Below are 27,867 nucleotides of genomic sequence, written 5' to 3'. Positions count from 1 at the left end.
GTGGGGTCATAATATAAATATAGGCAGAGTGGTGAGTTGCTTCAATTTTGAGCTCTGTTGGCCAAAATCTGATGCCATTGGAATTGGTGGCAAAAATTCTCAAGCTGATTTCAGGGAGGGGGAGACACTGACTCTGTATGCCATTATAAAGGCCCCTGGATATTTTTCTAGGGAATTTAGTGGAAAAACCAGAACACTAAATCTGCTTTTTACAGTTTGTACTGTTAAACTCAGTACCTGTTGGTATTTAATATGTTTGATGCAGCAAACAGGATGTAGAGTGTGTTTTGAAAGCTATTTATGTAGACTCAACATTAATTGTATCAGAATTGTACTTAACTCATAAATGACCAAGGAGGTTCTTTAATTTTTAGCTCAGAAAACACCACTGAAAGTCTTTGTTTTCACTAGGGAAAATTGTGTTCAGTGCATCTTGGTGTATTGAGGTAAGCCCTGTGAGGGGTAGAGCCTAGGGTTTACCTCAACCAGCTAGCATGTGTTAAAGCTACACCTGTCTTCTCTAGTATTTTAATGCACCTTTTCCACCCCCAAATATGGACGGTGACCCTAGTGAGTGTAGGGGGAATCATCTTTTACAATCAGCTTGATTCCTAACATATATAATTCTATCTTTGGTATTTGTCTGTGTTTTCTCTCAAATACAGTACACTAGATTGGACATACTGCTTAGAACCTTTGGCCAGGATCTAGACTTTTGTATTACATGCCTGTAAATTGGAATAATTAATTGACACATCCATCTGGGTACTGTGCAGTTTCAGGAATTACTCTGTAGAAGTGCAGTAATTTATTTAAAATACTGGATGTTCTTTATAGAAAACTGATGTTAAATATGCAGTGCCCCATATTTTGGAAACTTTACTGGATCTTTTTTTAGTGCCCTTTTCTAGAGAAACTGAGAACTAACAACTTCTTCCTGTTTTCTCATGCTACTTGGTCCAGTGTGTATACTAGTGTGCCAGTGATGAACTCACCACCTGGCAGTGCCAAACCCTCTAAAGATAGTAGACTGCCAAAATTGTGCTGTTTCCTTCAGGAGCCTTTGTATTCAGCTCCATCAGGAATTCCAGCAGCCTCCTGCAGCACTTAGTTATTTGTTACAAGCTGTTCTCTTAGGCACTTACAAAAATATTGTAGACAGTATTCTAAGGCTTAAATATTTGTGGGCTGCATAATCACTAATTTATTCATACTTTGCTGGGTATTAAAAAATCTTGCAGTCTTGAATGGGCATCCTTCAAATCTTTAAAAATAGTGCAACTTAAAGTGTGATTTTTGACTTGATAGAAATGTAATTATCTTTTGTGTATTTTAACATAAACATGCATATGGAAGCCGAGGCTGGGAAGAGACATTTGATTTGACACCATCATCAGTAATTATGTGCCTTTTTGAAACATTAACTGAATAAATTCTCTTTTGTTACCCTCATGGATTTAAATCTTTCTGCTATTTTAAAATGTAAGTTAACCAGAGGAAGTTTGTGATAGCAAGTAAGGCTGTTCTTGAGTCTTGTGATACTTAAGGCCTTATTTTCAGAGTTGCAGAGAGCACCTACTGTATTCATCAAAAAGAAAAGGAGTACTTGTGGCACCTTAGAGACTAACCAATTTATTTGAGCATAAGCTTTTGGGAGCTACAAAATCATCTCCTCTGAACAATCAAGTGCGAAGGCCCTATGTACAGTACAATGGAAAGTAATGTTGGAAGCAACCCTGTTTAAACAGTGTTAGACCCCATCTACCCTACACAATTAACCATGTTTAAGTACTGTTATGAAACATGGTTGTTATCTGCATGTATAAACAAGGTTTCTTCCTATGCAAGCAGAAAAATAAAACTGCGGGCTGGGGGAGTGGGGGCTGTTTTGGCTATGTATATACCATGGTTAAAACAGTTGCCCAATGTTTTTCATGCACAGACAAGAAAAGTTTTAAAACCACACCACAACAATGTGCTGATGCTAAGCACAATTGTTTTGCAGTGATTTAGAGCCTGCGGGGGAATAAATTAAATTAAGAAATTAAATATTTGGTGTCAAATTTGGCAACAATCTGCATGCCTTATGCATACTGTCAGGTACTTCCTTAGGTTCAGTAGGGTGGAGCTCTGAATCTGCAGTGACACTGAATCCTTGACTTCATGATCAGGTCCTTGCCACAGCCCTGTATGGATAGCATAGGGTTCTTTCACTGAGTTCGGGATCAAGAGACCTTCCACTCTGGTTTCTTAGCTCTTTATTTTAGCCTCTGTCCTCAAGCTGACACACAGTTGGGCAGCTCAGCGTCACTTGCTGGCCCCTGTGGTGGATAACATACTTTCCAGGCAGCCTGACAGAGAAATATCTGAGGCAGATGTTCAGCTCCTTCCTCCTCATTCGACAGATTGCCGGTGCTCTATTTTGTTACACCAGGTTTGTTTTTCATTGAAATCTAAAGATAGAAAGGGTCAAAATCCAGTGAATCTTATTTAGTGATGCAATTGGCAACCAGTTTTGCACCCTCATTTTACCACGAAGCTCATTATTGTGCCTTGTTCTTCAGACCTCCATACACCCAAAGGTCCTACAACATTCTGTCCAGTATGCTTTAACCTACAGCTTGCTGGTAATGGCTCCTTTGCTTTCTCCACCTTCTACAAAACTGAGAGAATAGAGGAACTTATTCTTTTTTTTTTTTTTTTTCCTGGCTGTATTTGGTGAACCTTTATCCAGAAGGCATTGTTTAAGTCTTCCTCATGTCTTAATATCCCAGACCTATTTTCAGTTGAATTCAGTGGTTTGAGCAGAAGGGGATAGACAATTTAAAATAGTGGAAGGGCAGAGTATTAACTATTAGACTAAACTTCCAACACATCAGTCCACTAAACTATCATTTTTCTCTTGGGATTGAGTCACTGCTATATTTCTTTCCACTTATAATTGTTTTATAGTGAGGGTTGACTATCTCACTATTGTGATCAGTGCTGATTAATTCCTGAGTAAAGTATCATGGAGCAAGCAGGTAAGACTGTATGCATTCATACAATTTTTACATTTACATTTTGCCAACAGAGATGGTATTTACACTGCATGACTTTCAAGCTGAAATAATGCACCATTTTAAGAAATGGAGCAACATGTTCTCTCCCCTAATATTTTATACTACAGTAAACTAAAGCACATTTTCAATAAACAGTATTCCTGAAAAGGGAGTTCTTCCTGGCAGTTCCTGGCTTGACAAAATTAACTTGAGTGTTCTGAGGCTGTATCTAAAAATGCATGTCTGGAAAATACCCCTTGCCACAATATATGATCCTAGAAAAAGAGGTCATTCTGTTATACTTCAAAATTAAACTCAGTCATTTCTAGATGTAGTTCATAGTGATTCAAGGATCTGTGTAATGAGAATGGATACTGTGGAATGTTCCTCTTTTAATGTGTTCATATCTAACATCGCACAGCAAATTTCTTTAATCACCCTTTTCCGTATTTCTGTTGTCCTTTAAATATGAATACCTTAGAAGATTAAGCAAATGTGTATTAGTAAATCCACAACTATGCCTGTGTGTATAATGCTGCGTATGCATGTAATTTGTTGAATGGAAATTTACCAGCTCAGGACATTGGGCAGTATTAAAAATAGAGTTTATCTGTTGATTACATACAGCTCTGCGTTTCTCGAAGCTTGTTAGTGATGGATTATTTGTGTGGGCCAGGGGTGGGTGAAGAGGGCCTAGGATCTCACCTTGAAAGCTGTAGCAGTTTTCCTGGGTGAGAAGTGCTGGACACAACAGTTCTCTCCAAACGCAGTAAGTGCCACTCACTGAATTGGTTAGAAAGGAAGAAGCAATACAAGGTGCTTCCTCAGCGCCAAGTGCACTGCAGCTCAGTGGATGAGCTTGGTATCAGAGTGCTGATTTCCTCTATATGTCAGTCTGGCTTGGATTCATTATTTAACAGTAACCATTTACAATGTAGTGCTTAGCAGCTCCAACTGGAACTGGGAGCCCCTTGTGAGCTGCTTTACAAATCTAAACAAAGACAAGGTCCCTGTTCCTGAAGACCTCTGAGTTTCATTTTCAAGGTATAAGAACCAGCTTTGAAAAATTGGATATTGTTTTTCAAATTGAGATCTAGAAGCTTCTAAAACAAAGTGTCTGATTTTTGTAAATACTATGTTTTGGACAATTAAACAAATCTCTATTGGACCAGCTTTTCTGTTTGTTCTCCCTAACACTGCTGCATGCATGTTAACGGAGAGATCTCAACTGGAATTTCACTCTATCAGGAGAGCAGCATTTAAATGCCACTAGCATGCTTGGTGCTGAACAAGAGGCAGACAATCTTCACCCCAAAGAGTTTCTAATCTAAACATACAGCTCTCATTTCTCTAGTTGTGAAACAATTAGGTTGCTCAGCCTTTGCAGAGTTGTGTAAGTGCAGCATTCCAGTGGAGTGTGTGTGGGAAGAGATTGAGGTGTGGTAGCTTGGAGTGAAATCAGTGTGTGGGAACCCTATGACCCCCACATAAATATGCTTAAATTGGTTTTCTGAGGCATGAGAGTAGAGCATTGAACCTTGTCAATAAGTGGTATTTCTTTGGGTGTTTAGGTTTACATTGTTCTATGTTAATTGAAATCTTGATTAGTGATTACAGCATTTTGCTAAGTTCAGCTGGATTCAATTCATTGAAGTGTGAACGTAAAGTGCTCTTGAGTTACGGAAAAATTCTATGCTCTTGTTGAATCAAGTGCTCTTTCCGTTTCAGAAATACACGCCACGGGATTCAACTATCAAAATGAAGATGAGAAAGTTACTCTCTCCTTTCCCAGTACTCTACAAAAAGGTAAGAGGTGCTTCCAAAATCTCTCAGGGCATGTCTACACTACAAAATTAAATCGACTTAAGATAATTCGACTGCTGCAGTAATTAAAGTGGTGTTTCACATCCACACTGTGCTTGTTCTGTCAGCTGTGCACATCCTCACCAGGCGTGCTTCCACCAACTTAACTGTGTGGGGCAATGAAAGCTGGAGCCCCTCTGTCCCAGGGCTGACAGCTCACAGCTGGAGACTCCATACTGCCCAGGGCTGCGGGGGGCTCCAGCTGTCAGCCCTGAGGCAGGTGAGCTTCAGATGTGAGCCCCGCAGTGGGGCTGACAGCCAACAGGCAATGTAAGTAACACTGTCTACACAGATACTGTGTCACCTAACTACATTGATTTAAGTGCTATGTCTCTCATGGATGTGGAGTTAAGTTGGTGTAGTGAGCGACTCACATCGGTGGGAGCTACATTTTAGTGTAGACGCTTACAAAACTGTCTTACGTCAACCTAACTCTGTAGTGTAGACCAGGCCTCAGACTGACATGTTACTTGTCTTAGCCAAGGTAAAATACTGTCACTCGGGATGGGTCTGTCTGCCTCTCTTATTGTGTATTCCTTTTGCAGTCTGTTTCATTTAAAATTTCCCCCTCTGAATTTCACAATCTGATGGGAAAATGTCAGGCAACTGAACAGTTAGGGCCCAGTTTCTAACTAGCTTAAGAATTAATATTTACATTGCAGTTAAACAGAGGGGCCAGTTTCCATAAAGCCTCAGTGTTAGTAGGCTGTCAATTACTTGCAGTTAACGCAAGCGGTTAATGCAAAACAAAATAGCTAGATTAAAAAAAATAGCTGCGATTAATCGCAGTTTTAATCGCCCTGGAAAACAACAATAGAATACCAATTTGAATTTATTATAAGTATTTTTGGATGTTTTTCTACATTTTCAAATATATTTATTTCAATTACAATGCACAATACAAAATATACAGTGCTCATTTTGTATTATTGTTTTGATTACGAATATACTCAAAAACAAAACAATGTAAAACTTTAGAGCCTACAAGTCCACTCAGTCCTACTTCTTGTTCAGCCAGTCACTAAGACAAAAAAGTTTGTTTACGTTTACAGGAGGTAATGCTGCCTGCTTCTTATTGACAATGTCACCTGGCAATGAGAACAGGCCTTTACATGGCACTGTTGTAGCTGGCATAGCCAGGTATTTGTGCCAGATATGCTAAACATTCGTATGCCCCTTCATGCTTCAACTTGTCGGCTCTAAAGTTTTACATGGTTTTGGTTGTGAGTACAGTTATGTTAAAAATAAAAATCTACATTTGTAAATTGCACTTTCATGATAAAGAGATTGCACTACAGTAGGGTTTCTCAACCTTTTTCTTTCTGAGCCGTCCCCCCCCACCCCCCCACCCCCCAAAAAAAGGCTATAAAAACTCCACGGCCCACCTATGTCACAACAACTGTTTTTCTGCATATAAAAGCCAGGGCTGGCATTAGGGGGTAGCAAGCAGGGCAGTTGCCTGGGGCCCCACACCACAGGGGCCCCTGCAAAGCTACATTGCTCAGGCTTCAGCCCCGGGTGGTGAGACTCAAGGCCCTGGGCTTCAGCTCCATGCAGGCTCCAGCGAGTCTAATGTTAGCCCTGATTGGCAGACCCCCTAAAACCACCTCGCAGCCCCCCAGGGGGCCCTGGTCCCCTGGTTGAGAACCACCGCACTACAGTAATTGTATGAGGTGAATTGAAAAATACAATTTCTTTTGTTCAGTGCAAATATTTGTAATAACAAATAATATAAAGTGAGCACTGTATACTTTGTGTTGTGTTGTAATTGAAATCAATATATTTAAAAATGTAGAAAAACATCCAAAAATATATATATTACATTTAAATTGGTGGTCTATTATTGATTTAAAGTGTGATTAAAATGGCATAGTCGTGACTATTTTTATCTCACGTTTAATTGTGAATATTTTTTAATCGTTGTACAGTCCTAGTTAATAATTATATCTAGTTAATTGAAAAACTCCTTTGTATAGAACTCCCTATATGAAGTGGGTGAGGATCATAGAAAATGGGCATGGTTCAGGTTACCATGACTCCTCTGCTCTGGCTCTTTTCTGGCTAGAGTTGCTTTCCATTCTCAGTTCCCACCAAACAGGTAGCTTAATTGTTCACTGAATATTTTGGGTGTCTTGGCTAGGTGAAAACAAGACAAGAAGAGGACCAAGAAAAATTGGTGACCTGGGAATGACAGAAGTTGCTTAAGACTCAGCCCTCTTCTAGAGTCTTGATTCCATAACTGGGGATTAATGAATGTTTGTGTGGTGTTTTAAGCATGTAAAACACAGTGCAAAGTGCTAAGTATTTGCTTGTAAAGTGCCTTAGTGTCCCTGAATAAAAGATGCAGTAAGGGCAAAGTACTACAATGTAAGACTGCTCTATTTCAAGATTTACTCAGGATACTTATTCCCTTTCTGTCATCTAAACATAAAGTAACTTTTTGAGGCCAGTTGAGACCTCAGCATTGTTCAAGTAGTTGTTAGGGTTGGTGACATCATTGGATAGTCTAGGAGATGAATAATTTCACATCTGACATGAGTTAAAATCTCTCCCAGGTTGGAAGGGACTGGTTATTGAGAGGCTTATATAAAATGAGCATTTGGATTCAGCCCATGTCCTGGAGGGGCTGATGTCCATCTCGCACAAATCCATACCACAGTTGGCTCTTCTAGGCAGTCTCCTTTGGCAGCCCATGCAGAGAGGCCCAAGACTGAATGGGTATGAAAAGTAAACTGAACTATCTTCTGACCCGATGGGGAGAAATCGATTAAAAGGTTGATACATGGGTGGGACACTGCAGATGCTCATACTTAAGTGCTTGTGCTGACTGAAATCACGTGGCCTACTGGTATTGCAGCATTTAAAGAAATCTTCCTATCAAGCCCCACACACTGTCTTGGCTATGGAATATTACCCAGCAGAAGTACCCTTTCTGCAGGTGGTGGTTTGGTGCTAACAACTCTAGGAATCTTTCAACAGATCCTTTGTGCTTGATATTGTCCTCTGAGGTTAGGCTTATTAACTGTTTTGCACAGTAATTAGTAGATTAACTTGTAGTTCAGTGGGAAAGATCGTTGTCTGCCTATAGGGATCGTGGTGCCTAGCAGTGGCAGCATTGTAGTGAATTTGATAACGGCAATTTGTATGGTAAAATACTAGTGTCTGGGTCAGTTGGAAACACCCCTCTTGTAGAGATGTTTACATATTTCACTGACTTAAAAGAAAAAAAAAAAATCTAGTGCAGGTTACTATCTGCCTAGCTGTTTACAAAAAAGAATCCAGATTTGAAAGATACAAAATTTTAACTACTTTTAAAAATTCCATATTTCATTCTCTCATACTTCACTGTCTCAGTTCTTGAAGTTCCTCTCCTGGCTTCTCCAAGAAAGATTGGGGAGCTGCAGCAGGCTTCACATTTCATGTGCAGATGCACAAAGTCTGATTCCATGCATGTAGCGCTTACCCTGTTGGTCTAGTTTGTTCATTATTGTGAGCCAGTAGAAGATTGAAATTTACAAGAATCCTATTTGTTCAATTATATTTGGCAGTAGCAGGTTGAAATTAAAACACAATGATGGGATTAAAGGTTTGTGGGTCCTCTTTTCTAGAATTCTAGTAGGCTTTTGCAAGAGCATATTTTAAATAAGAACAATTGTGCCTGAGCCTTAAAAATTACTGTCAGTCTAGCTCCTTAGTTAACAGTTGATTCTACATTAGAACTGTATCAGTGATTGGATTGCACTTGAATAAAGTTTAATTTGCATTGATGCTGTAAATGACATTCACTTGAGACCTGCTCTACAAAGAACATTCTCACTGACACACTAGGTAAACAGCGCCCGTGATAAAGTTACTTTGATGTGTCGGACACTAAAAGATGATTCTGTGATTGTTTGCTTTCAGCAATAGTGAAGTTTGCTCTTGAACACCAGAGGTGATTCTAATCATCTGCCTGCCATTGAGAGTTAAGCTTAGGAGCTATTTATGTGAGAGACTGTTTATCTGTTCTCTTGTTACCCAGAAAGGACTAAGCTGAATTAATATAGTGCTCTCCAAGCTTTGAATATACAAACTCCTTGTTAACTGTGTGGCAGTTCTGTTTGCTGAGAGATTTTTTTTTTTAGGTTGGAATTTGACACCACAGTTGAATAAGGTGTATATTTTTATCTTTGCATGCAGATGTGTAACGATTCTAAGCAGATACAAATGTTACTGTGCTCTATTCTGTAGGTTATTGGCATGTTGCCTTTCTTAGCAAGATCAGGTTCCCCTTTGGTGCTGAGGCATCAAGGGCAGAATAAATCCTGGATGTAACTGAATTAGATGTTAGAGCTCAGACAGAGCTCTACCTTGATTACTGTATTAGATTTTCATAAGATTCTATTAATAACCACTTAGGCACTCCATATAAATAGGCTTTCTAAGCCTACCTGTGGAATTAAAATTAGCATCCCATCATGCATCCCTTACTCATAATGATAATGGTTGCAGTATCAGGTCCTTAAATTAGATAGAAAGGTAGAGCTTAGTCTGGTTACAATAAAGTAATAGAGTAGAAAAAGTGAATACAAGCGGAAGCCTCACAGGTACTGTACCAGTCAATTGCGATATCTCCATGGCTGGTGAGATTTTGCTTGTATTACTCCTAATGCTTAGCTGCCATTGAGCAGTGTTCTGTGCGATGCTGCCAAAAGGGGTGGGTGGGTTTGAGGGGTGCTGGCGTTGGAGCGGTGGGTGGGGACGAATTGGAGGGAAGAGTTATTTCAGAAGGGCAGTGAGCCAACTAAATAGCTTGGCCTGAAGAAACAGACAAAATAAATGTTCTGTTTGGCACCTCCAAATAACATGTCCCATCTGTTCTTTTTTTGTCACAGGGACAGGGACGTTAAAGATAGACTTTGTTGGAGAGTTGAATGATAAAATGAAAGGTTTCTATAGAAGTAAATATACCACCCCTTCCGGAGACACGCGCTATGCTGCTGTCACTCAGTTTGAGGTATGAGCTGTATTTGTGTTTTCAGAAAGGGTCATTCTTAATATAAGATTTACTCTTGGGAAAAGACTTGGGTACAGTTTTTCTAGTCTCAACTACACACATGGCCTGATTTTTTTGGAATCCATATTTTCCACGTCTCACTCTCAGCAAAGTAGAAGGTAATAAAAAATAAGCTTTGTACTGTGACCTAAAAGTCAAATTCAGGGTCTGGCAAATTCCTCAGTCAAGGTCTCTGTCTATATATAGTATATGCATATGTATAACAGCTGCAGTGTTAGAAACAAATTCCTTTAACAGCTGCTTTGAACCAAATGTCCATATAAATTGCCTTTTGAAAGTACACTAATATTTTAGTTTGACTCTCTGACTTACTCACAATATCTTAATGGCACTCAGGTTGTGTGCTGTCTTGTGTCTCAAATATTCTATAACTGTTGACATCATGAAATGTTTATACCATTCTTTAAACCAGTGGTCTCCAACCTTTTTACACACAAAATCACTTTTTGAATTTAAGGGCAACCCAGGATCTACCCCACCCCTTCCCTGAGGCCCTGCCCACTCCATCCACCCCGTTGCTCGCTCTCTTCCCCCACCCCCACCCCCACTTTCACCGGACAGGGGGTTGGGGTTTGGGAGAGGGGGTGCGGGTGCTGGGCTGGGACCAGGCGGTTTGTAGTGTGGAGGGGGGCTCCCGCCTGGGACAGGGGGCAAGAGGTGCAAGCTCTGGGAGGGAGTTTGAGTGCAGGAAGGGGCTCCGGGCTGGTGCGGTATGGGGTACTGGCTCCCGCTGGGAGGCACTTACCTCAGGTGGCTCCTGGTCGGCGGCATAGCAGGGCTAAGGCAGGCTCCCTGCCTGCCCCAGCCCCACGCTGCTCCTGTAAGGGGCCCATGTGCCCCTAAGGAGGGCATGTGGCTCTGCGCGCTGCCCCTCTCTTCAGGCACTGCCCCCACAGCACCCATTGGTCACAGTTCCCCGTTCCCAGCCAATGGGAGCTGCGGAGGCGGTGCTTTCAGGCAGGTGCGGCATGTGGAGACCCCTGCCTCCCCCTCCCCCGGGGCTGCAGGGGTGTGCTGGCCACTTCTGGGAGCAGTGTGGGGCTGGGGCAGGCAGGGAGCCTTAGTGGCAGCCCTGCTGCACCGCCGAAGATCCCTCCACGATCAACCAGGTGATCGCGATCGACCAGTTGGTGACCACTGGTTTAACAGTTGTCTTAGTTTGTTACATAAACAAAACCATGAAGCACTCTTTCCTTTATCTAATGCACATGAAACATACCGTGGTACGTGCAGTCTAATGAGATGATACAACCAAGGGGTCCTGTGTGCTTTCTATGGGTGTCTGTGCACTCTCCCTTTCACATGACTGAAGCATTACTCAGGTCATGGCTGTGCTGAATTTTGCTCAGGGACTGTAAACTTCAGTGGCAACACAAGATGAATTTCTGTTGCCTTTTTTTTAACCTGAGAATGAATTAAACTATATGCTAAGAGAAAACACACTAATCCAAGGGCCAAGGAAGATGAACAAGGAAACTTTTTCTAGCAGAGACTGACCATAGCTTGCCAGACTATCAATAGAATGTATTTTTATGTGGTTCATTGTGATAATCTTGGTGAAAGATTTGTTCAGTTAATGCTCTTATTTCCTTCAGGCCACTGATGCTCGCAGAGCCTTCCCTTGCTGGGATGAACCTGCTATTAAGGCGACATTCGATATCTCATTGGTTGTCCCTAAAGACAGAGTAGCTTTGTCAAATATGGTAAGTGTTTAAAGTGCAAGTAACAAACTCAATTTTTTATAGCAACTGGCTATGTAGCGGTTTTATTTGCAAGTTAGTGATGTGTTTTGGTAATATCCATTAATAGGAAGATGGATTGTATTATTTGTCATTACTAAGCAATTATACTTGATTGAGGGAAGCTTTTTTAAAGTAGATATCCATTGCTAGTAGACGCTAGTACAGAAATTAAATACACTGCACAAGCCAGAGAGGGTTGTTTATTAAAACGAGTCCTAACATGTGGCATGACGTGCTGCTCAATTAAATGAATGAAAAAAATTAAACTTTTGCTGGTTTAGATAGCTACATAAGCACGCATGGCATTTTATAGACGAATAAGACCAGTCTCTGCCCTGGAGAGCTGATAATTAAAGTTCAGATGTAACAGGAGCAAGTGGTAGCAATTTCATCGCAGGTACAAAGCGGGTATCTTCACATTCCCCATTTTAAATATGGTGTAAAGCTTCATGATAGTCATTTGCTACTGAGAAACCACTCTTCAGTGTCTCATCCTACAGGCTCCTATTGTTGGGATGACTGTTTACTAGTAAAGGCCATTTTCAGTTAAGACTCATTTTCCTCTGCTCGGGCAGCTTGATGCTGCATGTGTTAATGCAAGCCAGAAGTCTTGTCCAGCACCATTTTGTTGCAGCCATCCATTCAGTGTTTGAACAAAAGAATCATGCCCTGAAAACTTCATAGGGGAAACTGGCTCCATAGGCATGGGTCCTGTCACCAGTCCTGGAGAGCAGGAGTCCAGGAACTGATAGCAAAAGCTATCCAGCAGACCTTAGCTATTGCAGTGTGAAATATGACTTGTGGAGTAAACGATACAAAATAAGTATTTGTGTTTCGGGGCGGCTATAAATCTAATGAGCATTTTAAAGTTGTAATCCAGTGTTGCTTTTCATGGAACTAATCTGATTCCTTTTCGTGTTTTGTTGGAAAGAATGTCACTGATCGGAAGCCATACCCTGATGATGAAAATCTGGTGGAAGTGAAGTTTGCCCGCACACCTGTGATGTCAACGTACCTAGTAGCATTTGTGGTGGGAGAATATGACTTTGTAGAGACCAGGTCATCTGATGGTGTGTTAATCCGTGTTTACACTCCTGTTGGCAAAGCAGAACAGGGAAAGTTCGCATTAGAGGTAAATGCGCTTGAAGTGATTTCTCCACTACTTGTATAGTCCCCAGTTGCGGGGAGCCTATGTTCTGGCTGGGTTCTATCAACAGCACAATTAATGTGAAACTTGTCATGCTGCTTTGGTTTTGGTTTGATTAGTGACATGGAGAAACAAGGCTTGATAGTAAACTGAAATTCATTACATACAAAGAAAACATGAAGTCATGACAAAAATCTAGATTCTGACCCAACTGAGATGATTTAGCGTTATCACCTTTTATATAAAGTCAGTGTAAGGTAGTAGAGATTTGCTGAAGCCTGGAAAAAATTGGGGTACTTCCAAATGTTGGTACTCTGGCATTCCTGGAAGTCCCACCTTTTAGAAGTGGGATTTCTGGGGAAGAGAGCCAGTATGTGCTGCTTTCTGGAGTACTTACAGCCTGTGGAAATGTCAGTTCTGGCCTATCATTGTGAGTTAGTTCAAAATGTTTACTAGGTTTTTCCTTTTATTTTTTTATAGGTTGCTGCTAAAACTCTGCCTTTTTATAAGGGCTACTTCAATGTTCCTTATCCTCTTCCTAAAATTGATCTCATAGCTATTGCAGACTTTGCAGCTGGTAAAGTAACTCACTTTATTGCTGAACGGTATTGATTTTCTTTGAATTTTAAACATTTAGGAAGAGGTGTGTATCAATGTCAATAAACCTTTGTATTTATTTTATAAAGGTGCCATGGAGAACTGGGGCCTTGTTACTTATAGGTATGCTGTTAAAATACTGTCTTTCCCCCCTTTGTTCACTAATTTTGGAGGCAATCAAACTGGTTTTAGGGAGCTGTAATGATTGGGCTTCATCCCAAGTAAGGTTGAGTAACTTCCTCCAAACTCTAGCTTCAGTCTTGAGTAATTTTAGGCTTTTACACCAGAATGCACTGGTGTTCACATCTCAGAAGGGCAAGAATGAGCTTTTAAGACTAATGGCCAAGATAGCCTGAAAGATTTTAAAAGCATCTGGCAGCAGCAGCTTCTGCAGAAAAGGAAAGTGTTTTCTTGGCTACATTCTCTCCCCCCCCCTCCCCCCCCCCGGCCCTCTCCCAAGGTTTTGTAGTTATTTACACAGCTTAGAAAACTGTTTTTGATTTTTTGCATGTTCTAGCCAAAGTCAGTAAACTTCTGCAACCATAGGACAAACATGTGGGTTGAGTAATTTTTAAAACTTTACCTTGCCTTCCATTTTCAGTTGCTTGATCAGATGAGCTAAATTTCATACCTTCTGCTTGATAGTCTCGTGTTTGTTTTCAGCTGTTGGAAGGCGCTCCCTTCAGCCTCTGCAACATGGGACTCTCATTAGCTCTAGATTAATTAGCATTGAAGTGATATTTCAGGATTTTTCTTCTTTTAAATTTACTCCATTAATTTGGCCTTACAAAATTGTCATGAAAAATTACTAGCCCATGCACAAAATCTACTTGCTTGCTCTACCGTGCTGATGAGAACTGATATTTTTTTCTCTGTGCAAAAATTATTTGCCCTGAGTGAGTAGAATTTTGAAAGCCTGCTTTAATGCTAGTGCTATGTTCTCCCCTTGCATTCAGATTGGCAGTTTTGCCTCTTACCTGTATGATAGATAGGAGGCTGGCATAATGTGCAGGCTATATTTTATCCAAGACATTTTTCCCCCTTAGAGTTGCAGGAGTCTAAAAGTCTCTTCTGATTGACCTACTGAGCCATGGTTGTGTTGCAGGTGTTTGTAGATTTCTTTAGAGTTTCCCTTATAGGATCACAAGTGAAATGAGTTTGTGTGTCTGTGTGTGGATATTCGTATGCATCTGAGATGGTAAATGTAACACGACTGATGATTGGGCACGTGGATGAGTGGAGACTCCCTCTGGGTTGAGTGTGGGAAAGAAGGCTTGGTTTGCATACATTATGAAGTGTGAAAGCAAATTGCAGTCAAGGTGAGACTTCCCCCTGTTTTTTCTAGTCATGTAGCTGGACTATTTTTTGCAGAATAAAGTTTTTCTCCTGTCTGGGTTTCTTGCCCTTGATTTCATGCATACTTTGAGAAAGTGTTGCCCCAACTCATCCCAACAGCTCTGAAATTTAATGTAACTGCTTTTATGCGCAAACTGAAACAACTTCTGTTTTTCAGTTGTGCGGATCATGTTTGTAGGTTGCTTAGGTAATTCAGACTTTGAAGTCTTATTTTTCCCAGGTGTGTGCTGCTCAATTAATTTCTTTATTTCTTAAAAAACAGGGAGACTGCACTGCTGATTGATCCCAAAAACTCCTGCTCTTCGTCCCGCCAATGGGTTGCTTTGGTTGTGGGGCACGAACTTGCTCATCAGTGGTTTGGAAACCTTGTCACAATGGTATTTAATATTTAAAGTATTTTTATTATTATTTGTATTACCATAGCACCTAGAAGCCCTAATCATGGAACAGCACCACATTGTGCTAGGCACTGTACAAATGCAGAACAAAAAGACTGTCCCCACCCCAAGACGCTTGCAAGTTAATTAAGAAGAGATGTATCGTATGTTTAGATTTGACATGCTTCTCCTAGATTCTTCATGTGCCCCCTACAGTATCATGTAATAGACAGGTTGAGTAGATACTTTACAAAGCTGTCTTTTTAAAGTGGATTTTAAAATACTTGACCAGATGCTCCTGAAGAACAGATGTATAAAGAGAAAAATGCTAATTAACCTGTTCTAGTTCATGTGTGCATGAATTAATGTTAAGAAGTTGACTGCGTCTGTTTGAATATAGTCAGAGAGTGGGAAGAGAACAGCAAGTTTCCATGGAAATGAGTTAAGCCACCATATTAGATTACTTCTAAAGTGATAAATCATCATTTTCCTTTCTGGTAGGGATGATTCACTGTGTCATCAGCAACTTTTCATACTAAGCAGGCCTTCTCAGTTTGTGACACTGGGACTGTATTATTCTAATCCATTAGTTGAAAAGTTGCCTGGTAGTAGCTGACATAGATTATTTTGGGTCCATAGGGAACCAGTCTTCTGAATGATTGAAGCTGAAGCCATTTAGATGGGAATAAAAGTACGTGAGAGGCAGCAGGTTGAAAGGTGCTAATAAACTCCCCACTGTGCTTACAAACCTGAAAGCCATGTTTACTGAAGTGTCTGCTGACAAATGGCCTCTGCCGATCCTGATTAGATCCTGATTAGATCTTTGCAGCGTTGTTGTAGCCTGACGCTCTCTTTCCTCTGAAGCCCCATCAAAAAAACCCTGCTAATGAGTCCTTGGAAGCCAACCATGTTACATATTAGGAAGCTTATGTGTTGTCAAAAGCAGAGTATGTTTGGTAATTGAACTAGAAGCACTGCAGCAAAAAGAGCATGGCTTCTGGGGCCAGCAGTTTCCTAGCCGTATCTTTTAGGCTGCCAAAACAGAGGTCATGACTTGGGTGGAAGATAGATTTAGATGTCACTTCACAGGGAAAGCAGTAAGGAAGGGGTTTTCAGACTTTTCCATAGTGTGGCATGCATCATAATAGAAAGTCTTGTGCACCACTTCTTTTCCCATTCACAATTGCACAGGCTACCTCCCTCAGTGACTCAAGTCCCATCCCTGTGACAGCAACAGCAAATAAGAGGAAAAGTAATACAGTAGAGACCCGTTTACGCAAGGTAGCGCCATGCCTTCCACTGCTCCCTGTTTAACACACGAGACTCGTTAACACGCAGTACAGGAACTTGCTCTGTAGCGCTACGGATTTGCTCACTAACTCACTGACATAGAAATCGACAGGAAGTGTGGAACTGGAAACGTGTTGTATGTCTTTACCGATATTGCATGCACGCTTAGTCATTGTCACGCTAGAGAGAGATACAATATATAGTAGTGTTATAGTAATATATATACTACATTAGAAAATTTTAACCGTAGGCCTAATATAATGGCAGAGGGCAAGCATCAGCGTTCCTACACTGTAGAAGAAAAGCCAGCTGCAACAGATCGAATAAATAGCGGAGAAACCCAGGCCGAAGTTTCAAAAGATACTGGGATTGCCGAATCTACTCTCCGAGGATGGCTAAAAACCAAATCTAAATTGAACGGCTTTGTACAAAATATCGATTCTGCCTCAGGGCTTAAGCGAGAATGTGTGCGCTATTCAGTAAAACCCACAATAGACAAAGCCACACGCACGGGGTTTGCTCGGGAAAGGCTGAAAGGAATAAGTGGGCCAATGCTTCAAGCCCAAGCTACAAAATTTGGAAATTTAATGGGGGATGAATCATTCCAAGCCAGCAAGGGGTTTATAAGTCGTTTTAAAAAGCATCATGGCAGTAGCACAGGTATCGATTTCTGGAGAAAGCCGATCAGCCGATGAATCGGCCGCGAATGCGTTTCCTGCAGAGTTAAAATCTCTTTTACAAAATGAAGACTACCACGAAAAACAACTTTATAATTGTGATGAAACAGCTTTATTTGCAAAACTGCTACCTGATAAGACTTTAGCCTTTAATTATGAGAGACAGAAAACAGCTGGATTAAAAAAGATAGTGTGACTTTTCTTTTTTGTAGTAATAAGATGGGCAGCCATAAGCATGCCCCTCTTCTCATTGGCCACTTCCATAACCCTCGCTGCTTTAATCCCTCAATAGAGCCAAACTGCTAATAGTATATGCTAACAGCAAAAATGCTTGGATGACAAGACACATTTTCAACAACTGGTTCCACAACCGCTTTGTTCCCGCTGTTTGTAAGCATCTGCGGTCGAAGAAACTCGAAGCCAAAGCACTTTTGCTACTTGACAATTGTCCAGCCAATTCTCCAGCCGAATCACTGGTATCGAGCGATGGAAAAATTCAAGTGCTATACCTACCATTCAACACAACATCAAAAATTCAACTTTTAGACCAGGGCATTATTCAGAATTTTAAAAACAATTATTGACAGGAGCCTGATTTCGGTGATCGTGTCATGCGCGTCTTCAGGCATTTCCGAATTCCTGAAACAGTTAAACATGAAGGAAATTATTTATTTAGTTAAAAAAGCTTGGGATGGAGTAAAACAAAAGTCCATTGAAAACTGCTGGATGAAGGGTCTCGGTGATGCCTTTTCTGTCAAAGATGGCTCAGACTCGGAAAACTCCAGCAGTGGCACTGATTCAGAGCCAGACTTTGAAGGATTTTCGGAAGAAGACGTCCTACGAACACGCACACAGACAAAAGAAGATAAAGGTAAACTTCTCTTTCAAATTATAAAAGATTTTAGTGTGGATCCATTGCCGGAAATCATTACCAAGTGGCTGGAGATGGATGAAGATTGCCAGACTTCAGATTTTCTGTCTGAGGAAGAAATATTAATGGGCTGCGAGGCTACGTCGGACTGCGAAAGTGATGGTGAGGATGTCGTTGAAAAGGTCAACGTTTCGCCCACAGAAGCCTTTAGTGCTGTAGAAACTGTTGTAAGATTTATGGAGGGGCAAAATGTGGAAAATATCCAAATCATTCATCTGTGGCGAATGACAGACTTCATAAGAGAGAGAAAAAAAGTGAGCCAGAAAGCGCAGAAAATAACGGCGTTTTTTTCTAAGTGAATCATAGACACTTTTTTCAGCATAGCCTTCTTAGCCCGCGGTCCGTTAACATGCGGTCATGACGGCTTGACTCCCGACACCCGCGTGTAAACGGGTCTGTACTGTATTAGGATAGTGTATAATGTATTTTTAGCTTTTAATGCAGTTGGACAGCTGGAAATTAAGAGAGCTGGCATTGTGTGATCAACCAGTTCTTTGTGGATCACTAGCAAGTGCTTTTGGGACACCAGTGGCTCACAGACCATCAGTGGTCTAACCGCAGCTTGGGAACCACTACAGTAAGGCATTTAACAAAGCAATATTACTTGTCTTATAAGGGCTTGGCTGCTTTGATGAAGTTTTACATTTTCTTTCCCTTTTGAAGCTTTGTGCCATTCATAAAGTTTTTTCTTTTAATTTTCATATTTTCAAATTTTTTGTATTTGAAATAGGATTGTTTTGTGAAATGAAAGTCTTTCACTTTCCCATTTCAGGTAGCTTGTTGCACACAGGGAACAAAGATACTATCACTGCAGGAAGTGTCAGTTACATCATGGTTACAGTGTGCCAGTGTTGGATCTTACCTGATTGCACAGCCCTCAAATGCCAGCTCTTTAACACTGAGGATGTTAAACTAATTGGAATCAAAATAGTTCTGGGAAATAAATGGATGCCTGAGCAACAAGACTGTAGTTGTCTACCCCGGTCTTTAGTTTTCACTGGGGTAGGCTAGCAGCTTGTTGCACTTAGCATGTGACTGACAGCCACTTATACTTCATGAAATTAATACAGAAAAAACCTGACTTGTTGGGAGTTTGAAAGTAAAGTTGAATGTCTTTCATTTTTCACAGTTGCATTAATCTTTTGACACCAGTACTACATTTAAGTTCTGGAACTTTGTCTTGAAAACAGATTTAATCAGAACTATAATGAAAATTGGACAGTCTCCGCTCTAAAAATAAATAATGTTGGACTTATCTGTGTAGAATGTCAGTAAAATTATTTCTTATCATATTCCCTCTGTGATGTTTCATTCTTAACTAGGAAGTAGAATTGCTGTGTGGCTGAATTTTTATTGGGTTGACTCTGCAGCACTTTTCTTCTCCTTAAATAGACATGGCAACTTAATCAAACATATCTGAATTTACCTACCACTGTTTTTGTAAGTAAGAGTACTATATCTGAAAGAAATAAGAGGATGGGCAAGTCTTTTCCTCTATATTTTTTTTTTTCAGTTTCACATGTAGTCTGTTTCCTTATCTCAGTACAGTAGACATTCTCTCTCTTAGCCAGGGATGGGGAAGGAACATGCATTTAAAATATAGCACATATAATTGTACACCTGCAAAAATTGTCAGTTACTGAGTCTTGGATAGGTATAATCCAGAAATTACTTTAACTTCCTTTTTCAAGAAAAAAATTACTAGATTTCAGGTTTTCAGTATCTGTTTACAACAGTATTCTTTCTCCCTCAGGTATCCAAACTCCTTTTCCATTACCTGTAAGGACATTAATACAAAAATTCCTGTGCAGCTGTGATTGATGGAGGCCTTTTCCAGGATTTGGCTACTTCGTTGAACTGTGGCCTTCCATGCCACAGACAGCTTCCCCAATCTGGTCTTCCCTTGTCAGCTTCCTGTAACTGTTCCCTCTGTGGCTCTGTGCTCAAATCCAGCCTCATATGCAGCTTGTACAGCAATTTCTTTTGTACCATCTGCAGGTTTGCCCTCTCCATTTTGAGTTCTTGGAAGCACATCTCGCCTAGCAAATAGTTGCTAGATAGGCCATTCTGCACTGGGTTCAGTTCAGTCCACAAGCTGTTCTAAGGCTAAAGGGGATACTTTTGTGTAACCAGTCTGCTGTGTATTCTATTCCACTTCCTGAATTTGACTTCTCCGTATTGTGGAATTCAGATACCAGCTCAGTAGACCTTTCTCTCTGATTTGCGGTTAACTGGGCCGTTAATAGGTTATAGTCTGTAATGCAGACTTTTTAGTTGAGTGAGTAGGAAGAGTTAAAATAAGTGAAACTAGAGAAATAAAGCATTTTATATTCAAATACTCTTTTCTTTCCAGGAATGGTGGACCCACCTCTGGCTGAATGAAGGCTTTGCTTCCTGGATTGAGTATCTCTGTGTAGACCACTGCTTCCCAGAATATGATATCTGGACTCAGTTTGTTTCTGCTGATTACACACGAGCTCAAGAGCTTGATGCCTTAGACAACAGTCATCCTATTGAAGTGAGCTGTAACTCCCTGCTACTGGCATTCTCTCTTTCAGTTCAACTAGGAATTCTTGGTAGAAACCTTCCACTGATAGCTAGAAAGGAGGGAAGTGTGCAGGCATTCACAATGCAAAGCAAAATCTCAAATTGCTTTTGCATCTAGTAGATTTTCTGTTAAAATAGGAAGGACTCTTCTAGTAAAAGTAGTACTTAAGGGAGATCTGAAAGCTCAAGCAATTGGTAATGGTTTAAAGACACTTTCATCTCTACTGACTTGAGCTGGCAAACTAGTGACCAAAACACATGGTTTTTCCTCTGACAACAGTGAAATGAGTTGTTGGGTCTCAGTCCAGTTCCTAGTCAATACTTGCCCACATTAGAAGCAGCCACCACTGATTGGTATCTTTGAGCCTCAGCAGTGAGGGAAGGGTAGACCAGAGGGCAGTAACTTCCCTGTAATCCTTAGAGGTGGTCACTCCGGTTCAGAATTTGAGGCCAATTAACAGGACAATATGAGGAAACTCATGTTGCCGCTGCTTGTGCTGTACCTGTTCTGTGAACAAATAAGAATGTAAGTCTTCTGGGCTGTAGGTCTGGCACCTTAACCTAAAAATGCATAAAATGTCATTTAAAACTTTGAAAATTAGGCTGCTCATCTGCTTAGTATTTGTACAGGTGAGGTAGTAGCTGTTGGATCTATTCATCTATATTTAGAGTCTAGCCTCCATTATATAAATGTGACAGGGATTTAATATGTTCAGTCAAGCTTTCAGATAATCAAGGAAATTCTTAATGTAATAGATATCAGGGGGCATGATCCTGCTTTGCGTAACAGGGAATTTTGGATACTTGTCGATGTACTGCTATCACCCACAGGCAGGTACAGTGCTGGTACTCTTAGAAGTTTACTTTTCTCATTGCCCCATCAGTAACCAGTTTTCATTATATTATTTTTTTACTTTGAGCTCAACCAAATTTAGTCAAGTCAAAGTGTGAGTGTTTGAGTGTAGATCATGGGCCACAAAGGACTGGGACAAGACCTTCAGACCTATTTATTAGGGGCTGGAACCTAAGCACAAGACTGTCAACCTATAAATGAATCCTAACACTGCCATCTCTGAACATATCTAGTTGAAGAGGCATATTAGGTAGGCTTAGTAAGAGATTCAGACATGGAGATAGGCTATATGAACCTCCTCTCTAGCTGAACTATTAAATAAGAATATTGTTTTAGCATTGGCTATTGAGACTTTTTTGTTCTGTTCATTGGAACTGGAGTTGCAGATAAGATGTTGCTTGTTCTAACTACATGTTGTACTGTAAACCCCAGGTCAGCGTGGGCCACCCATCTGAAGTAGACGAAATATTTGATGCTATTTCTTATAGCAAAGGAGCATCTGTAATCCGAATGTTACATGACTACATTGGAGATGAGGTAAAAATGCACAATGCTATTGTACACAATTTAATTCAGATTGTTAGTAAAAACTCTTATTGAACAGTTAAAAACAGATGTATGTTTGTCATTTCTGGTTGCTGAACGTTTATATTTCTGAACACTAATTCTCCCACTGAGTTTTGGGGAGCCATAACTACACTTCAAGAGGAAATGTAAACACCCTGAATAAATTCAAGGGGGAAGTAAGCTATTCGGACAATATAGAAACATGATTGTTTAAAAGTTCTAAATGCATTTGAAGCTTGAATGTCACCTACCAATAATGCTACAAAGCCATTTTGGTGCCTAATGTCACAACCTAGGAGAGTGGCAGATAAGTAAAACCGGTGCTAGGGATCTTTGACTGGTGTGTGGAAGTAAGTGCACTGCACTGGAAGGCAAGTAAGAACCTCCTTTCTGGTGCAATTAATGTTTAATTGTATGTTTCTAGGATTTTCGGAAAGGAATGCATTTGTACTTAACCAGGTTCCAGCAGAGGAATGCAGCTACAGGTAATCAGCAGTTATTCTTGTACTTTATCCAGGAAAGCTCAACTCTGGAGAATTAAATTGTCAGCGGTATCTTGGGTTTCTAAAATACCCAGTTTCCCTGCTGAGTTGACTGAGATGCAAGGAAGTCAATAGACTTGCACTTGAGGTCATGTAATGAGTCAGTAGCTCAGCCTGGATTAGAACCCAATATACTCTTGGCTTTCTCCCAATCCGTTTCTCTAACCTCCGGAGTACACAAGCACAATGATCTGAAAGAGCTGTTTTTACCTCAGTAAAGCTGCCTGTGCAGTAGTCTAATTCAGAATTTTTGCCCTTGAGGCTTTTTTCTAATGAGTGGTTGGTTTTTCAGAGTAAGTTGATAATTGGCCATTAAGGCTTCTGCAAATTTCCATTTGCAGAACTGATCACATGTGGGATTAAACGGATCAAATGAGGTTGTGTCCAGCGTATCTTGGCACTTATTTCACATGGCGATTTACTGTGTATCAAAGTTAAAATTCTGAAGTGGAATAAGGAGCTCTCTGTCATTTAGGTATAAGTGATCCAGATGTTCAGTAATGCTCCTGGGCATAATATGTGAAAGTATGTAGAGAAGAGAGCAGTTGTTTTTGAAGCCTGGTACAGTTCTGAATGTTTCATTACTTACTCCAGATCTTTTGATAACAATGCATTACAAATGATACTCTTTGGAATCCTAATGAAGAGGCTGACGTTTTCCATGGGAGGTTTAAACTGCTGCTTATTCTAACTGCGTGATCTCTGTTATAGTGTAACTTTACAAAAATGGAGCATAAAACCGCGGAGGGAGGCATCTTTAGCTTCTGATTAGGTATATTTGTGACAATAAGAATAAATAAAATGACACAAATTAGACTCCTTGATGGTGCCAGTATAGTGGCCTTAATAGCTTTTAATGTGTGTTTAGATTTACATTTTTGTGTGTGTGTTTGGGGCGGGGCGGGGGGCAGAATTTGGGAACCCTTAGACTGGTGATTTTTCTTCTACAGAGGACCTTTGGGAGAGCCTGGAGAAAGCCAGTGGTAAACCTATAGCTGCTGTAATGAATACATGGACCAAACAAATGGGATTCCCACTCATTTATGTGGAAGCAGAGCAGGTAAATTGTGATAATAAAAACAGAACATCATTAGAGGTTTTGAAATTCCAGTTACACTAAATGTTCCTCTGCACTTCAGAACAAAACACTACCTTACTTAAGTGTCCTGGATCACTTTTTAATAGTATCCAGTCATTTCAGATCTTTCTTCTGTTTGATCAGGAGGCAGTGCAGTGACTTGCTTTTATTCAGTGACAAAATCTGCTCCTGAAGGGATGGAGAATGCTGTTAGATTGAACATAAAAGTTGGGTGCTATCATACTGTTGTGGGAGGATTATTGTATATTCTTCATAATTTAAAATTAGACTGGACAAAGTATCTTAAAGTAGAGGAGCTTCTATCCCTTTCCTTGGGGAATGCTCTTCATAGTGGTATGGAGTTCATTCTCCTGATGCGTCCAGCTCATGTGCTTGGAGCTTAGACATTAAGTATCCTTTTTGTTCTGAGTGTGCATCAAGTATAGGGGAGAGAATACCTGGCATGACTCACTTCTCGTTCCAGTTTAATTACAATGACTTTAGGAGATTGGCCCTATCAGTCTTCCTTGTGTTAATGAATCAGCTGTGGATTAAGATGCATGGCCAGTCTTGCTAGTGGGCTACAATCCCTAGGATCCTCATAGTATATGACAAAGGTAGCTGCGATCCATTAGTAAGTCACTTTCTGAGTGAAATTCAAAGTAAATCCAGGGTGAATCCAGCAATCCTGTGGCTGAATGAATGATGTGAAGGGCTGTATTAGCTCAGGTTTCTCAAAGGAAACATATCATCCAGGTTTATAGACAGGGATGTAGCCGCTTTACTGACATTACTCCAATTTACTTGAAATTGTCTGTGCCCTCTGGGATTAACAAGGAGAACTGGTTTATGCAGGTGCTAAAATTTGAGATTGGGAAAGAATTCCTGAAAGAGTTTAATGAACTGCCATGATAGACTTCCTGGTTCTGAAATGTTACAGCCAGAAGACTGATCTGCCCTCAATTGTTCTGAAGTCTTTTATGGTCTCTGGTGGCAAATTTTCAGTTTGCTGTTTTTCTCGGTGTCGTTCAGAGAGAGACTGTCACAGACACCTGCAGGAATGAGGAGCTGAGATATGTGGTGTTTGAAATTAAAATGTTGAAACACTGCATATAAATTGGTCTCTTGACCTCTAATTCTCTCTAGTTCATCATACCTAATATACATTAAGAGTGTTATAATGGGGCAGTAAAATTGGCAAATTATCCTCTGAGCAAGTGCATCATAAAAGTTAGATGCATCACACTGTTAGGAGAGGATTACTGTATATTCTTCGTAACTTAAAATTAGATTGGACCAAGTATCTTAAGTAGAGGGGCTTCTACCACTTTCCTTGGAAACTGTTCTCCAGTTTAATAATCTTGCTTTCAGTAAGTGTCCCCCTTTTTAATGTCCTCCCCTTACTTTTAGTTCATACCATCCTATACAGTGTCTTTCCATCACTGATGTTACACATTTCAAATACTTGTTGGATGATTCTCACCTCCCTGTCAGTAGTAGTTGCTTAGCCACTTAGTCACTTTTTATAAGCTAATGTTTCTGTCACCACTAATAATTTTTCCTTTTTCTCTTAAAATCTTCTGGTGCTGAGGCACTTATGACTTAATACAATATGCTAGGTCTCACTAGCACTTCATAGACCACTATCTTCTACTGTACTCTGATGTGATGAGCATAAGAATGACCACTCTGGATCAGGTCCATCTAGCCCAGTATTCTGTCTTCTGACAGTGGCCAGTGCCAGATGCTTCAGAGGGAATGAACAAAACAGGGCAAGTTCAAGTGATCCACTCCCATTGTCCAGTCCCATCTTCTAGCAGTTGGAGGTTTAAGGACACCCAGAGCGTGGATTGCATCCCTAACCATCTTGGCTAATAGCCATTGATGGAACTGTCCTCCAGTAAGTTGTCTAATTCTTTCTTTTTTGAACTCAGTTATACTTTTGGCCTTCACAGCATCCCTTGGCAGTGAGTTCCATAGGTTGATTGTGCAGTGTGTGAAGTACTTCCTTTTGTTTTAAACCAGCTGCCTATTAATTTCATCAGGAGACACCCCCAAGTTCTTGTGTTATGTGAAGGGGTAAATATCACTTCCCTATTCACTTTCTCCAGACCATTCATGATTTTATAGATGCTTCTGCTAACGTTGACCAAAGTTGTATTTGCCTTTCTTGGTGCCATGTTGCATTGCAAACATGTAGCCAGCTTGTTCTTCAACCATTGTGGACCATAACATCTTGAGGAACATTTACTATGGGTGCTTCTGTCACCTCCTCTGCTTTAATTCTGATTATTGGAGCTTTAACCTACAGTACTTTTCAAGCCCTATACTTTCAGGTTCAGAAGCACATTTAAATGGAAAAGGGTGGACTTTACTTTGGTTGGACACTGTTTCCTCCAGTGAGTAATTCTCCTCCATAGAGCAATTCTCTATGTATAGCCATTCCGTCACACTTTAAATCATCCCAGTCTTCTTTCTTCGTGCTTCCTACAAGCTTGAACCCAATTCTCCACTCTGAAGCAGAAGTGGCAAAGCAACTTTCAAAGAAAAATAAAGGATGAACGAATAACCTGTCTTGAGTCATCCCAGTGCTGAATGAGGATCCCTAAAAACTTGGCAAAGCTGGCTTGCATTAACTTGGGAAAGGTGCTTCCTGACAAAGTTGCCTGACTCAGGCAGGCTTTGAGGACCAGCACTGTGTAGCTAATGTCCCCAAGCTCCAGTAGAGAAGTTCTCTCTCCAGTAGCTATGCTGATGGACCACTCCTGCCTTAATTGAAGAGCCTTTGATTGCACTTCTGAGTGTATTTTTGTGAGCATTTAATCTCCAAGATTTGTGCTATATAATCAATTTGTCAACCCTTCAAACCATTGGAAGCCCCATTTCCCTTCAGACTGTGGCAAAGCTGTCTCTGCTTCTACTCTTCATTAGTATTTTTTTATTACCTCTCTATTCTAGGAGTTCACCTGTAAAATGTCATTGCATGTAAATGATACTTTTTCTTCCAGAGCCTTTGACCTTAGCCCAGCACTGCTGTAACATGCAATCTTCCGATGATATGAGTGCTCTTGTTCCTGTTAACTACAAGAAGCAGGAAATGACTTCCTGATTCTATCATTTTCAGATTAGTCCTTCCAGGCACCAAATACCTGTTTCACTTTTCTGACTTGGCAGTTATCACCACTGCTGTAGTTAGGAAAATCAGATGCAAGAGAATCCCAAAATGAACATTTTTTTTCTTTGCCTATTTTTTCCCTTGTGTCTTGTTTTTACACTTGAATAGTTTTACAGAATCATACTATACCAGGGATGAAAATATATGGGCTTCTTCCTATCACCTGTTCGAATTTTTTTATCTATTGGTTTCTAGAATGTATTAGATAACAGTGCTTTTCTGCACTGAAGACACTTAACTGCCACGGTTACATTTTTTCAGTCTTGGAGTAGGTGAGTCTGTGAAGAATGACCCTATTGTACTTTCATTAGACTTTCAGCATTGGTATAGATTGAGGACGTGTTTGCATTTCAGCTGCTTTGATTCTAGTTCTCTGTGCCTGCAGTTATGGGACAGGCTGGGGACTTCAGATGAGGAACTCATACCTTAGTGACAACTGGAGGCCACTGTTGATAATGGAGCTGAAATCTCCATCATTTTGGGGAATAATAATCAAATTAGGGGTGTTTCCAATAGGGTTCTGCAGGGATTGGCACAAGGCTTACCACAGTTCAACATGTTCGTCAATGCTCTGGAAGTAAATGTAAAATCACTGCTGATAAAATTTGCAGCTAACCCAAAGATTAGCAGAATGATAACATATGACAACAGGACAGTGATACTGAGGGATACTGGATGGCTTGGTAAGCTGAGCATGTTCCAATAAAAATGCATTTTAATATAGCCAAATGCAGAATTATACTTCTAGGAACAAGGAATGCAAGGCATACCTATGGAATGGGGGACTGCATCCTGGAAAGCAGTGATTTAGAGGTCATAACGGACAAGCTACTCAGTATGATCTCCCAGTGTGATGGCTGTGGCAAAAAGAACTAACGCAATTCTTGGATATATAAACAGGGAAGTAGTGAGTTAGGAGTAGGGAGGTGATTTTAGCTCTATACAACACTGGGAAGACCAATACAGGAATACTGCATGCAGTATTAACCTTTGGAACAAACTACCAAGGCGGAAGTAGCAGATTCTCA

The 27,867-nt window shown here is 40.5% G+C and overlaps 1 protein-coding gene across 1 annotated transcript in view; it reads left to right on the top strand.

The window, feature by feature from the left end:
* The window catches only part of NPEPPS (aminopeptidase puromycin sensitive), a 61,242-nt gene that overhangs the window by 16,409 nt on the left and 16,966 nt on the right, over positions 1–27,867 (top strand). The window contains exons 3-13 of the mRNA XM_074940921.1: positions 4,770–4,847; positions 9,779–9,900; positions 11,556–11,663; positions 12,634–12,834; positions 13,330–13,426; positions 13,536–13,569; positions 15,065–15,179; positions 20,431–20,595; positions 21,910–22,014; positions 22,469–22,529; positions 23,537–23,646. Of these exons, the coding sequence (XP_074797022.1) occupies positions 4,770–4,847; positions 9,779–9,900; positions 11,556–11,663; positions 12,634–12,834; positions 13,330–13,426; positions 13,536–13,569; positions 15,065–15,179; positions 20,431–20,595; positions 21,910–22,014; positions 22,469–22,529; positions 23,537–23,646 (1,196 nt within the window). The remainder of the gene's footprint in view (positions 1–4,769; positions 4,848–9,778; positions 9,901–11,555; positions 11,664–12,633; positions 12,835–13,329; positions 13,427–13,535; positions 13,570–15,064; positions 15,180–20,430; positions 20,596–21,909; positions 22,015–22,468; positions 22,530–23,536; positions 23,647–27,867) is intronic.

Source organism: Natator depressus, chromosome 27 (assembly GCF_965152275.1).
Source record: "Natator depressus isolate rNatDep1 chromosome 27, rNatDep2.hap1, whole genome shotgun sequence".
Classification (NCBI taxonomy): domain Eukaryota; kingdom Metazoa; phylum Chordata; order Testudines; family Cheloniidae; genus Natator; species Natator depressus.
This window is presented reverse-complemented; position numbering and strand designations above follow the sequence as displayed.